The sequence below is a fragment of the Triturus cristatus genome, chromosome 7 (genome assembly GCF_964204655.1).
Source record: "Triturus cristatus chromosome 7, aTriCri1.1, whole genome shotgun sequence".
NCBI classification, from domain to species: domain Eukaryota; kingdom Metazoa; phylum Chordata; class Amphibia; order Caudata; family Salamandridae; genus Triturus; species Triturus cristatus.
Genome location: NC_140590.1, coordinates 383,753,722 through 383,768,940, shown reverse-complemented (window position 1 = coordinate 383,768,940; position 15,219 = coordinate 383,753,722). Strand labels below are relative to the sequence as shown.

Here is a 15,219-nt window from a genome sequence, read left to right as displayed (position 1 = left end):
ATACTGGAATGCGTTCTTTCACATATTATTTCTTATTAGTGCATACATGCGCAAAGCTATTTCCCACATGTTTGTGTCAGGTGTACATTAGTCCACTTACTACTTACTGTTGGTACATATTATGGGGGTACTCAATCGAGCAGGGTTCATTTTTGCGAAACACTGCTCCATCACACGCATAAATTAATACAAAGTGTTCCATAAAGGAAAATTGTCACTAAACTAGCTAAGAGACTTATCTACCCTTTAATAGAACCCATGAAGAGTTCCTTTTCAGAAAAGAGCAAGTTGAACTTCCCATAAAGAGTTCTTCTGGAAACTCAGCCGTGTTCCCCTAGTCACAGGAGCAACCGTCAAAGTATCAGTAAATGAGGAATGATCGTTGCAGTAGCATTGATCAAGAAAGGGTTCAGGCAAGGCAGAGAATAGAGTCACCTTTAGCAATAGCTGTCAGTAACAAGGATAAAGTCTCCTCCAAGCGAATCTCGGAGGAAAATAGGTTAAATCTTGAGTCTCAAAATAAGTTCCAAGTAAGCGTCGAGAGAAAGAGTCAGAGCGCCGACTGCCGACTTCAGAAATCTGACAATGACAGCCTGACTAACTAGCTAGGAACACTGATTAATATGAAATCACACAATATTGTATCAGAACTAAATTTAGAAACTGTTGATAGCTCTTTTCCAATGGAAACTGCTCATACGTTGGTGTCATCAGCTTCCTATGCTTCTCTACTCGATTCCCACCATAAACATTCACGCCGGTGCATAGTAAACCAATGTGCAGTACACTTGCAACATGGAGAAAAGGTCTCATGAGAGCCTTCTTACCTAAGTTAGAAGATACGCTCTATGTCCATTCTGAATACAAAAGTAAATTGAATATGCTGGGATAAATTAGTAATAATATTCTGGTTAAGCATACATAAAATATCTAAATCATTATTTATTCTAACAAAGACAGCATAGTCCATTGTTTAGTTTATGTATGCTAATATGGCACGACGGGACTAAAGAAACATAAGCTTGAAGTCAGTACATTCTTAAGCAGGATGCTGGTACTAGGCAAAGTTTCTCTAAATTAACATTTATTAACTATGAGCAAGTGTTGAAAAAAAAATGCTTTTAGGCCTAAGTAACAGGGCACATTTAAGAATGATAGTATAGTACAAACAAAATATCTTTACATTATTTCATATACATTTAAGTAATGCACATTTTTCCTATGTGTGAATAATTATTTGCGACATTAATAATACATTTGTAAATTGTTCTTCCACATTCTAAAGCAAGCACATTTTTCTACGTGTCATTTTCTATATGAAATCATTTCTGCAGCAGTTTATACGCATTTTAAGGTGCGAGTCTAGCATGGTTAGTAAGTCAAAATTTGATTTTAAAAGTATTTCCCACATATGCTTCTGAGAATAATGAAACACAGACATGTGCACTGGGCCTGGAAGACCCTGACTAGGAGAATCCGACATACTAATGAGGTGGAATCTTTGCCCATACGATATTACCATGTGTCAAAATGATAAAATAATGAAGTAATACTATCAGAAAATGGGCTGCATTATGCAGTATAATTTGCGTTTCACATAATTTGGTCAAACCTGCCGCATATTTTGGTGCTCTCCTGCAGCATAATTCCAGTAGCCCTAGCTTCACAAAACATTTAAGATGACAATCAGACAGCACTTACGTACACATCGGGCTAATCAGAACATCCTGGTTTGAGGCTAGTCTGTTGCTCCTCAATACAGGCTGATACAGTCAGACAGGGTTCACCCACAGAATAAGGGCCATTTGTCTAATTATTCACTCCTGTAGTCCTTGACTAAGCGGCTCTTTCATTAAGGATTGCTTCATAGATCCGCTGGCAAGTACAGCTGAACTACATTACTGTTCCACTACATCAAACATCTTCTCCCTAATACGCTCATTCACACATTCATCCAGTTAATCCACCATTCGGTCACAGATCCACTTCCTCATGAATATACTGGGTGAACAATCCATTTATATGGGGGGTAAAAGTCATACAGTGCTTTACTCACTCGAACATGCATTCATTCAGCCTGAAGTCGGTCATTGACTGTCCCTTATGCTCTTCTGTTGTTCACAGGTCCTGGTCCCGATGTGACAGTGCTTGCTACTTCCATCGTTGTTGCCTTTGTAGTTCTTGCTGCCGTGGTTGCTGGTCTAGCCTTCGTATATAACAAGAAGTGGCGCAGAGGTAATGCTGCAAAGAAAGCAGGCTCTCCCACAGGTGAGATCAGTCAACTTCACTATGAGCATAAAAATAAACTCCTACCTCAGTTTTAAGTCTGGTTTGAAATCACAACTGTTCAGCGGTGGCTCCTCTGCTATGGCGAAGGAACTTCGCCCCCCGTCAACAACCTCAAAGACTAGTGCTCCAGCGTGGAACATCAAATTCCCCCTTCGTCACAGACCAAATACTGCAATAACAAATTCACTCAAATACATTACCTGGTGGGGCCCATAACACCAACACTCATACTTCATTGATCTGCTTCCCTAGAATATATACGTTTCCAAACGCTGACATGAAAGGAATATCTTTACCTAAACCCTAAATGCATTGAATACTTTATTAACTCCAACCTTGCGATATTCCCCTCATTGGGTGATTAATCAGTTAGTTGTATATATGATTTAGTGATTCAATTCATTTATCTTTACTCTTCTCTTATTCTAGTTTCTTCAAATAATCGACACAACACATTTATCAATTAATCAAATATCGTTTATCTAATAAAATTGCAAATTGTTAGAAATCATCATCCAAACCGCAGAACATCATATTTACCTAATCTGGCTATTGGTCGTCCTCTAAATCAGTCAAGTCGTTGAAAAATCTTTAAATTCATCAAAGTCAGGCCGCAATTCAGTCTCTCAAAGAATCAGGATAACAGCTGTCCAGCAGTGTCACCGTCCTCTCCGTCAGCATAACGTCAGGAAATCAAAGTTCGTTCAAAGAAGGACACACGCGAATTCACTTTTCTACCTACTTTTATAATGAAATTAATGTCAAAATGTGTCAAGATTGGGGTTTTAGACAGTCCTCATTGGTGGATTTGGGGTCGTTCGGTAAAGTTCTCACATAGTCCGCAAGATTAAGTCATCGCACTTGCTGGTTCCTGTTTTAAAGACAGTCCATTGTTGTAGTCCTGTCGAAGCTCCCAGGGTGTCCTTGATAAGAACATTGTCTCCTGGGGTCAGGACGAGGCCATTGTTGCTGGCGGTGACGCATGCGCACTTCACCCAGAACCACGTGTGACAGCAGCAGTCACGTTGTACGTCTCGGTCAGCCATCTTATGGAAGGCCCAAATGGTCAACTTAAGCAAAACAAACACAAAAACGTAATTAAAACATAGAAATGGCTAGTAAAATGTTAAACCCTTACTAATTTCCTTATGTGTAAGTCATTATCTAGCAAATTAGCAACATTCAAAGCATTTATACTCACTCAGTGATGCGCAATTTACAATTACATCACAAAATCAACATATATCATGCAATATTCTAATTTTCTACCATTAGTATGCATACATATATTAGTATACAATTAGTTTAGCCATGCAAAATGCAAATCCCACGTGTAATTCGTTTGTTAATATAATTGGTGAGTTTCCACTTCAAACAAGTTAATAAGATTACTATTATTTGATTATTCAGATTAATATAAACATGCTGAATGGGGGGAGGTATACAAAATTTTGTACTACGCGCTCCAGCAATCCCCCCTTTGGTGATTATATCACCACACCAACACAAATTTTGTATCCCCTTTTACGGAATTTCAAAGTGATAGTGATTTCTTGTTTCTATTCATATTTCAGTTTCCCCTGTTTCTTCTCTTTTTGCTGTTTTATACATACTCTCCTTGATTTCTTCCAATTCTATTTCTTCAAATTCTCTTTCTTGTTTCTTATCTTTTCTTCTTAAATTTTCTCTTTTTAACCTTTTCTGATTTTTATCCTTTTTACGACAAATACATCCTAATCTAATAATTACTACTAAGAAAATCACACATGTTAATGGAAATAATATCTTACCTAAAAATGTACTACCTAGTTTTACTACGAAATCTTTAATAGCTGATAATTTCTTTCCAATCTTTTCCCAAACACCTTCAACCTCCAGTGGTGCAATTTCGTCATGCAATTCTGTAATATTCTTAATATAAATTTTCAAATCTTTACTTTCATCAGGAATGTAAGTACAACAATGTTGAACTTTCAGCATTCCACAAACTCCACCCTCTTTTGCCAATAATATATCAAGGACAAGTCGATTTTGCATTACCATAGCACGCATTTCAGTATTTACCAATAAGAATCCTCCAGCGGTGCTTGTTGACAAGCGATCCACTACTGTTGAAAGTCTTCTAATTTTGTTTGCATTCAGAGATATTCCCACTGCGGGTATCAATGCTCCAAAAATGTCACCCACAATTTCTGTCCAAGATTCTCTCTTACTACGTGCTAAATAACTACCTAAACTATGTACACCATCTTCTCCTCTATCCCTATGAAAAATCTTTGGAAAAACCAGGCCTACATAAAATGTGCCATACCAATGGTCTGGCAAACGATAATAAGCCCTGTTCCCACAAATGAAATACAGTCCTGGAAAAACTGGATCTTTTCCACCTTTAAATCCCCATCCTCCCATGATTCGGTATGTATCATGGCACTCGCTATTCCCTACAAAATAATTATCATATGCTGTTTGATTCCTTCTAATACACAATTTCCCTTTCTGAGTCCAATCTAAACCCATAGTTGGACTCGTTTCCCCTTTCAGGTGTTTTTCCATTTTTACATCCCAGACTGTCTTCTCCACTTTCCCTTCTGAAGCCTTTCTTTGCATTTTCAATCTCCTTTCTTCAACCATATCTAAAAATGCCTTCTCTTCTTTCTTTAAACTGCAAGTCAAATTATTTCTAAATATGTATTCTAATGTTAGTTCTTTAGTCTCTAAGAAAAATTCACCTAATACCTTTGCAGGTTTTACCTTGTTTAGTTTGTTAATTGACGGTACTTGTGAAAATATAGTATCTACATCTGAAAAATAATATTCTAATTTACCTGTTTGATAAAATAAACTAGCTATTACACTACATGTTATTTCATAAGTTACTGGAAGGTGATGATAAGTCACTCCCTCTGATACAGATGCAGGTAACTGCATACATACGTAGCAACCCCTTACGTCCATTGTCTTTACATATTCATACAACAATTTTGAAAACACATTATTAGAAAAATCTGTTATAGACCTGTCTTTATGTAAATAATTTTTATCCATTCTAGTTGAAACTACCTTTTGAATCTTCCCTATATTAGTTATGTTTTCACTATGTCCTTCTAATGTATCTATAGTAACTTTAAATGAGATTAGTAGAGCAAGTATACTCCATAGAAGCATTAATAATCCTGTACAACAACACATTTTACACCATCTCCTCAAAAATGTACATCTACCTTTGCTACTATCTATGTTTGCCATCTTAGTTAAAATGGACTGTGTCTTTTGACTTAGCTTCTTCTATTTCACAACTAGTTTTCTAACCCAAGGCTCTAAGCACCTACTTGGTTCTACCAGTTTTGTCTTGTTTAGTATTTTATTGTCTTTCCATCAATAGTTTTCTTGTCTCATTCAGTTTGGCATTTCATCATCTTTCACTTTTCCTTCGTTTTCGGTATACAGAATTTCCTGAACATCCTCTTCTTCTCCAATATCGGACAAGATAACTCTCAGGATTTCCGATTCTTTGTCTTCCTCAACCACTTCCGGTACAACCACCTCTGGATTTCCTTCGCTATCCGCCTCTTCTCTTACTTCAGGCAGGGCCACATATGTCCATTCCGGTAATTTATACTTCTGGTTAGGTTTCCTTGTTCTTTTGCTTTCTTTAACCACAATTGTTTCTTCTTCTTTTGATTTCTCCTGACTCGTTACTGCATTCACCTGTTTAGCCCTTGGTGAATTTACTCGTGTCAGTCGATATCACAATCTTTTTATTTTATTCGGCCAAACATCGTCCTTTGCAGCTCTTTTCAATTTACTCCCATTATCGTTCTTTTCAGTCCTCCAAGCTCTCTTTCTTAGAACTCGACCTTCTGGTACTTCATCTTCGCTTTCCTCTGACTCTGTTTCAACTTGCTTTTTACTCTCAACAGTTTCTTTTTCCACCACTTCTTTTGTTTTCCCTACTTCTGTGCCTCCTCGAATCTCCGGCACGCAATCTTCCTGCTTACTACTTGTCCCTACTTCTAACTGGATGTTGGAGTTCCCTACACCTCCTCGGGGGTCTTCCGCAATAATCTTTCCCTCTCTCTCTGTATCTGGCACCTGTCCATCTAAGTGTGTTGTTTCAGGTGGAATTTCTCTTAATCTTTCATCTGGCACTTCCTTCTCATGAATCTCTTTTATCGTCTCTTCACTGTCCTTTTCTTTATTCTTTCTTTGTTCCTTCCTGGAAGATTGTGCTCTTTGTTCTGTCTCTGAATCTGAACTGGTATCAGAAATCTGTAACCTTCTCAGGGAATTACTTCTGGGGACAAAAGTTAAACTCGGTTCTGTTTCCCCCCTTTCAGGGTTTTCTTTGTCTTTTGGCTCTCCGTCATCTGACTCTGGATTCTGATTCATTAAAATACTCCTTTTCTGTGCTGTCAACTGGATTTGGAATTCTCAAAGTATGGCTTGCATGGATCCAATTCTTCAATCCAGCACACTTCACAGCTGTTGTTGTGGTCAAGATGACTTGTCTTGGTTTTCCCCACCTGGGAACCTAACAGTTTCTTCTTCTGTGGACTTTTATCCTTACCCAGTCACCTGGGCTTAGATCATGGGCCGGCTTCTTTTCAAGGGTGGTGGCATCCGCTCCAACCTGATGAAACACAGAATGAACTGCGTCAGCCATGCTTTTACAGTATTCCAACACCATGTCATCAGGTATAGTCATCAGCTTGTTGACTGGTATAAAAACGTGGCGCATGGCTCGTCCCATGATGATTTCATGTGGACTCAACCCTGTAGTTCTGTCTGGAATTGATCTAATAGTCATGAGTACTAGAGGCAAGACATCAGGCCATTTCATACCTGTGGCTAAACACATTTTCCCTATTCTGTTTTTGATAGTACCATTCATTTGTTCCACCACACCAGAAGCCTCTAATCGGTAGGCACAATGTAGTTTTTGTCGTACATTCAATGCTTCACAAATCAGTTTTATGATCTCATTATGAAAATGTCCTCCCCGGTCTGATTCAATTGTCACTGGGAACCCAAATCTAGGGATAAATTCCCTCAAAAGTAATTTTGCCACTGTCATCCCATCATTTCTTCTTGTTGGAAATGCCTCTACCCACCTGGAAAATAGACATACCATGACCAAAACATACCTCAACCTGTTACAGGGAGGCATTTCTCATTGAAATGCCTCCCTGTAACAGGCACTTGCATTCTGGTAAAAGGCTCTCCTTCTCGACCTATTGTTCCTAGACTCACTACTGTCTTTCTTCCTGGATTGTATTGCTGACATATTAGGCATCTCTGACAAAGACTTTCTGCTACAAGTCTGAACTTTGCATTATACCAGGTTTGCTTAAAGGACCTGATCATAGCGTCTCTCCCTATGGGTCCCTGTCCATGATACATAGACATCATGCTATCAGGCATGACTGGTCTTCCATCTCGATAGACTCACACATGATCTTTCTCTCTTGGTGCACATCCTGCTTTTACCCACTGTTTTATTTCCTCCTCTCCTGCTTCTTAATGCAATTGTCTTACTTCTTCCCATGTTCCCACCGTGTTAGCAAACATTGAAAAGCAAGAACTCACTTTGCAAATTTGTTACCAGTGGCAATATAATCACCACTGCGACTATGGGCAGCACATTTTACAACAGCCAATTGCCTAGGCAGCTATATCGCCTCAAGCAACTTTCCAACCACTTCAGCATTCTTAATGGGAGTTCCACTTGAGGTTAGGAAACCTCGCTGCAGCCGTATTTGGCCGAAGTGGTGGACGACTCCATAGCCATACAGGCTATCAGTTATCACAGTCACTCTCACACCTTTCCAAATCTTGCATGCTCTCGTCAAAGCAACAAGTTCAACTACTTGGGCCGATTTTACTCCTTTCAAATAGGATGCTTCCATTACTGCTGCAACTGTACATACCGCATATGCTGCACTCAACACTCCATCATCTGTCCTCAAACAAGATCCATCGACAAACATAACAAAATCACTTTCTGGTAAGGGTTCATCTTTTATGTCAGGTCGTGGTTTTGTACAGAAATCAAGCACATCCAAACAGTCATGATCTGCTTCATCTCTTACTTCCACGTTTTCTGCATCGGGCAACAGTGTTGAAGGATTCACATTCATGCATCTAACAAGACTCACATTTGTTGCACCTAATATGATCGTTTCATACTTAGTCAGCCGACTATGTGTCATATACTGAGTACGACTCCTTGTTAAAAGGATCGCCACATCATGAGGTACAAACACTTTCACAGGTTATCCCATCACAATTCCCTCACTCTGTTCCAAACTTCGACATGTAGCAGCTACTACTTTCAAACACCCAGGAAGGGCTACAGCTACTGGGTCCAACATTGATGAAAAATATGCAATTGGTCTCCTCAGTTTTCCATGCTTCAGTACTAGAACAGAGAGTGCACATCCATTTCTCTCACTGCAATACAATTCGAATTCCTTTTCATAATCAGGAATACCTAATGCAGTTGCTTCACACAACCCATCTCTCAATCTTTTTAATGCTGCCAATTCCTCTTTGTTCAAATCAATGGGATCTTTCACATCACTTCTTGTCAGTCGTACCAAAGGTTTTGCGATCAATGAAAAATTGCGAATCCATTGACGACAATATCCAACCATTCCCAGAAACATTCTCACTTCTCTTTGAGTCATAGGTGGACTCATTCTTTTTATGATCCTGATTCTGTCTATGGTTATCCTTCTCAATCCCTTTTCAATGTTGTGTCCTAAATATTGTACTTCCTTCTTACAAAATTGTAATTTCGATGGTGACACTTTTAGTCCTCCATCTGCCAAATGATTCAGCAAGGCTACCGTGTCTACCTCACAAGCTTCATGGGTTTTCAATGCCACAAGCAGGTCATCGATGTATTGAACTAGTACAGAATTTTCTGGCATTTCTAGACTTTCCAAAGACTTCTTCAATAGCTGATTAAATATTGAAGGGCTTTCTGTATACCCCTGTGGGATTCGGCACCACGCCAAAATACGCTCACCGAAACGAAATGCAAAAATTTGCTGACTGTCATGATGCAAGGGGATGGAAAAGAAAGCATGACATAAATCAATCACTGTATACCATTCTGCGTCATGGGGAATCTGATATAAAATCAAAGATGGATTCGATACAATGGGACAGCATGGTACAACAATTTTGTTTATCTTTCTCAGATCTTGTACTATCCTGAACTTCCCACTAGGCTTTTTCAGTCCCATTGTTGGTGAATTACATGGGCTACTCATTATTTCTCTCAAAATTCCTTGTTTTATAATTTTCTCAATCACAGGAGTAACTCCTTCGATTATTTCAGGTGTCAATTTATATTGAAGGACATTTGGATAACTTACTCCTTCTTTTACTGTTACTTTTACTGGGTCTACATTTCTCATCAATCCTACGTCTTCTCCGGTGAAATCCCAAACTTCTGCTTTAACGGATTGTTTTAATTCTTTTGGTAATTCGTCAGGGTTAAATACAGCATAGGTTCCAGTGACCTCCTTCTCCCTGTTTGCCATTGTCATTTTATATAGCACATCATCATCTGGTGTTTCAAAGGCTATTCCATCTGGAGTACAAAATATAGTGCAGTTCATCTTGCACAATAAATCTCTACCTAATAAATTCACAGGACTTGTGTCGCACACGACAAACCGGTGCATTTCAGAAAATTTCCCTATGCTAACTTTCACTGGTTCTGTAAGGTAAGTTTTAATCTGTCTGTTGGATACACCAACTACTTGGATCGTTTCATCCGAGAGAGGAAGATTCTTGACATCAGCTGATCTAACAGTTGATCGAGTAGCACCAGTATCAACTAGGAAAGTAATATTTTTATTATTAACTTTTCCATCTACAAATGGGCCTGTCTGGTCTACTTCTAGAGTTGCGCCAAGTACGCACTCTTCTTCCTCCCTTCAGCACCGTCAATAACCCTCCTCTGAATCGCTTTCATCGCGTTGCAGCCAATACTGCGAAGCAGCGCTAGCGCGTGGCAGTTTATTTACCTGTTCTTCGTTGTAGAATCCAATTTCCTTACTATACTTCTGGGAATTTTTGTTCTGTGGAAAAGGTGGTTTTGGCACCTGATTCTGTTGCGTTACAACCTGCTGTTGTCGCTGCGGTTGACCACTCACCTCATTCTGCACCTTTGGTTTCAATGATGCATTTTCATCGTTAGTACTCGGAGGAAATTTACACTCGGATTTCCAATGCCCTATCCTACCGCAATTATGACACGGAAATTTCTTCTTAGCTTCCTCGATATTTCCTTTACCTTTCCCAGGATTAAATTTTTGTCTTGACCCTGCTTGTTCTGCTAATTGAGCTTCCTGTCTCTCTGCTACCTGTACTTCTGCCCACATAGCCTTTTCTTTCAATTTTCGCTGTTTTGCTTCAATCTCATCACTGAAATATTTAGCATGTCTCAGTACTTCGTCTATTTTCTTATTTTGCCAGTCTATGGTATGCTGTTTTATCATCTCACTAATTTCTGGACGAAGACCATATACAACCCTGTATACAAAATGACTCAAATCCTTTTCACTTAAATTTTTATCTCCACTAAATTGTTTAAAGGCCAAAATTAACCTCTCATAATAGGCATGTACTGACTCTTTGCTTTCCTGATGTGTTCTGTCAATTTTTACCCAGTCTGTCTCTTTAGGAGGTACTTTGTTTTTCAAAAATGCCATAACCTGTTCGTATTTCTTCATTACCTCGGGGTCTCGAGCCCCTGTTTTTGGATCCCTTGGGTATTCTTGTGTCGGCCAATCTATCATGATTTTGCACTCTGTCCATAGATCTGCTGGTACTATTATGTCAAACAAGCTATTTAAATCAATCCACAATACTTTGGATAATTTACAAATCTGTCCACCTGTCTATACCACTCGACGGGTTTTTCACGTAGTCGAGGGAAGTCATTCGTAAATGACAAAATATCTTGCCTAGTCCATGGGACATGTACATATCCTCCTACTGGAATTTCTCTCATTCGGCATTCTGTCACAACCTTCTCTTTTTCTCTAACAGGGAAAGCTGAAAAGGTTTTATCTGAAACTTCATCTCGTTTTCGATACCATCTACTTTTCCATTTGTCCACATCTCCCCATTTTCTCAACAAAATAATTATCTCCTTAATCTGACCCATTCATCCTGTGGTATTCATGTTTTCAATGTCTTTTTCAGTGAAATCTACCCGATATGGTTTCTGTAGTGCTTTTACCTTTTCAATATCAATACCCATTTCATTTGCCACTTCTTCTAATCTTCTAATCTAATCTTTCATGAAGACTTTTTGCTCTCCACGTTATGCTTTTACACAAGAATAACAACTCCTAATCTTGGTAAGTTTTTAACTTTTCCGTAGGGATAGTTTCTACTATTAACTCTTCCAGTACCATTCGTAGTTTGGCTACATCTATTGACTGAGATTCTTTGTCTTTCTTTTGCAAGCTTCTCAACCATTCACTCAATTCTTCTGTAGATGGTCCTACTGACTTCTCTACATTCCCTTGTCCAAAATACTTTTGTGTTTCTGACATTGACTCCACTATTGTCATACGCCTTTCTGCACAGTTCTGGCCTACAAACGGGTTATTTGAAACATTCGGTTCAATCATACTGATTGTCTGTCTCCATGGATTATCATTTTGACTCATTCTTGGTTATTCAACCTGTTTATTACTTTTATAGAGGACCGTCAAACAGTGTTCGCTATCTTTCTGTTTATCAAAAATAGGCATTACTGGACCTATCGTTACTGGAACTGTTACAGCTCCCAGATTTTTAGTCAATTCTCTTATTTTCTCTGTTAATTCTAGGGTCGTTTTTGCTAGTTCTGCTGAATTTTCGTCGTTTATTTTACCTCCGGACTTCTTCTCTACCTCTCTAACGGAATTGTTTCTTCCCAAATCTTGGATCTCTGGTTCCGATTTTATGATTCGTACTGTTTCTTTCATTGGGGCACTTGGGGTTAATATTTCTGGTTCTGGCCGATATGGGGGTGGATTTTTATAGAACATGTCATCAAGAACATCGTCCTCTGACTCATTCACTCAATACCCTCTCGATTCCACATTATGTCTTTTTTCTACACACTTTCTTCCTTCATTCTCTCCTACAGTTCTTACGGGAAACAAACCCTCAGTTATACTCGCATTCCACCACCTTCTCATTCGATCATCATGAGTCTCATGCCCGTATGACCTACCAAACATGTACCTATACCCTCTGCCACTTCTCTGTCTTTCTCGGTCATGCATCTCATCTTCCCATTCTGTCAATGCTTCAAATTGTGTCGGTCTTGGTTCTAAATTCATCATTTTCTCTCTTAAATTTCTCAAGACTGCCAAATTAAATGAACCATGTTCTGGAAAAGCCAACACTCTGTCCTTTTTAGTATACTTGACCCAATTGTCTAACCAAAGACAGGTGTGATATCCATATTTCGCAACCATAAAGGATGCGGGTCGTGTTCGGTGGAGGAAGTAACTGTCCTTCCCTAGTTACAATCGGTTTGTCTTTCTTAAACCACTTTTTAATTCTACCAAACCAGGACTTTTTCTCCTTTTCTGGTGGATCGTAATACATTTTCCTGTCTTCCGTGTATCGCTAGTTTCCCCTTACAACTGTACCGCTATTCTGTCCAATCGTAGCGCAACTCACACTAACGCACCAATATGGGGCATCTATGTCACTTTTACAATTCTCCAATCCCAGCGTGAAACTAATGCACCAATACGGAGCGTCTACGTCACCCTGTGCTTCTTCACTCCTAGCGCGGCGCACACTAACGCACCAATCCGAAGCGTTCTACATTTCTGACCGACTGTCCAATCCCAGCGCGGTCGTTCTGACGTCAGCTGCCGAAGCTCCTGCTCCTGTCTACCCCTCCTTTACAAAATCCACTCGGTAAGTTTTGTTTCAAATTTACAATTCTGTTAGTAACAACACAAAAACACCACCATTGTCCGCTTCGCTAACCAAGGAATAGCAATAGACCTTTCTCACAAGAATTCCGTCTTTCCCGAGAACAGCGCTTACCTCTGCCCTACTACGGAATCGTTACTTCTGTTGATAAAGTAGCACATCCCTCTACCTTACCCTTCTTACAAGCATTAGCTAACCGTTTCTCCAGATTTAAGACACATAGTTGGAGACCCAATGCTCCTGAGAAATAAAACTAGAGTTTCACAATTAACCCGAATGCCTTTACATTCACGCACACAGAATCCTGTCTTTCCCGAGAACAGCGAACAGTCTGTCCTACTATAAAATTCTGACATACGTTAACAAAGTAGCGTTCCCTCTACTTTATCCTTCTAGCAAGCTCAGAGAACACCTGTTACCTTTCCAGTGATAAGCGTTATCGGAATGCCATTTGGACTCCTGGGGCCCGATTCACAGAACTAACTTAAGACAAAATCCTAAACTTACTACTTTTGGTATTCACAGAAGTTAGGATTTTGTCTTAAGTTTGTCTTAAGACAAACTTAAGACTGACTTAAGACAGACTTAAGACAAACTTAAGACAGACTTAAGACAGACTTAAGTTAGGATTTTGTCTTAAATCTGTCTTAAGTCTGTCTTAAGTCTGTCTTAAGTCTGTCTTAAGTCTGTCTTAAGTTTGTCTTAAGACAAACTTAAGACAAAATACTAACTTCTGTGAATACCAAAAGTAGTAAGTTTAGGATTTTGTCTTAAGTTAGTTCTGTAAGTCGGCCCCCTGATACCTAAGACCAAAATTTCACAGGTGACTTTCGCTATCATACACACTTCTCTCACACAGAAAATGTCTCTAATGGCAACACACGACGATGTCACCGAATCGAACCCAGACAATGCGTTGTGCAACTTCAATCGTTACATGTTTCTCCCTGTGTACCTACAGGGCAACAACAATTCCGTCTTTCTCGAGAGCAGCACTTACCTCTGCTCTACTACGGAACCATTACAAACTTCCGACTTCCTACATCCCAGAAGCCGTGCGAACAACATAAAACTTGACGCGACTCAACATAGAGTGTTAATACATAAACCAATATCAATCAATAACCAATAATCAATAAGCAATGTACAAGCTATATTCACCAAACCAAAACAATAACAACCATCAATCTGCTACCAGAAAAACTTCTCCAGCGTGGAACATCAAATTCCCCCTTCGTCACAGACCAAATACTGCAATAACAAATTCACTCAAATACATTCATTGGTGGGGCCCATAACACCAACACTCATACTTCATTGATCTGCTTCCCTAGAGAAATAAGTTTCCAAACGCTGACATGAAAGGAATATCTTTACCTAAACCCTAAATGCATTGAATACTTTATTAACTCCAACCTTGCGATATTCCCCTCATTGGGTGATGAATCAGTTAGTTGTATATATGATTTAGTGATTCAATTCATTTATCTTTACTCTTCTCTTATTCTAGTTTCTTCAAATAATCGACACAACACATTTATCAATTAATCAAATATCGTTTATCTAATAAAATTGCAAATTGTTAGAAATCATCATCCAAACCGCAGAACATCATATTTACCTAATCTGGCTATTGGTCGTCCTCTAAGTCAGTCAAGTCGTGGAAAAATCTTTAAATTCATCAAAGTCAGGCCGCAATTCAGTCTCTCAAAGAATCAGGATAACAGCTGTCCAGCAGTGTCACCGTCCTCTCGGTCAGCATAACGTCAGGAAATCAAAGTTCGTTCAAAGAAGGACACACGCTAATTCACTTTTCTACCTACTTTTATAATTAAACTAATGTCAAAATCTATCAAGATTGGGGTTTTAGACAGTCCTCATTGGTGGATTTGGGGTCGTTCGGTAAAGTTCTCACATAGTCCGCAAGATTGAGTCATCGCACTTGCTGGTTCTGGTTTTAAAGAT

At 39.1% G+C, this 15,219-nt stretch overlaps 1 protein-coding gene across 3 annotated transcripts in view; it reads left to right on the top strand.

The window, feature by feature from the left end:
- Positions 1 to 15,219, top strand: part of LOC146809744 (uncharacterized) — a 518,320-nt gene that overhangs the window by 422,931 nt on the left and 80,170 nt on the right. For 2 of the 3 annotated variants that reach the window (XM_085616600.1, XM_085616599.1), the window contains one exon: positions 2,125 to 2,268. The exons of the other annotated variant lie outside the window; for it this stretch is intronic. In XM_085616600.1, the coding sequence (XP_085472726.1) occupies positions 2,125 to 2,268 (144 nt within the window). The remainder of the gene's footprint in view (positions 1 to 2,124; positions 2,269 to 15,219) is intronic. 3 annotated transcript variants of the gene reach the window in all.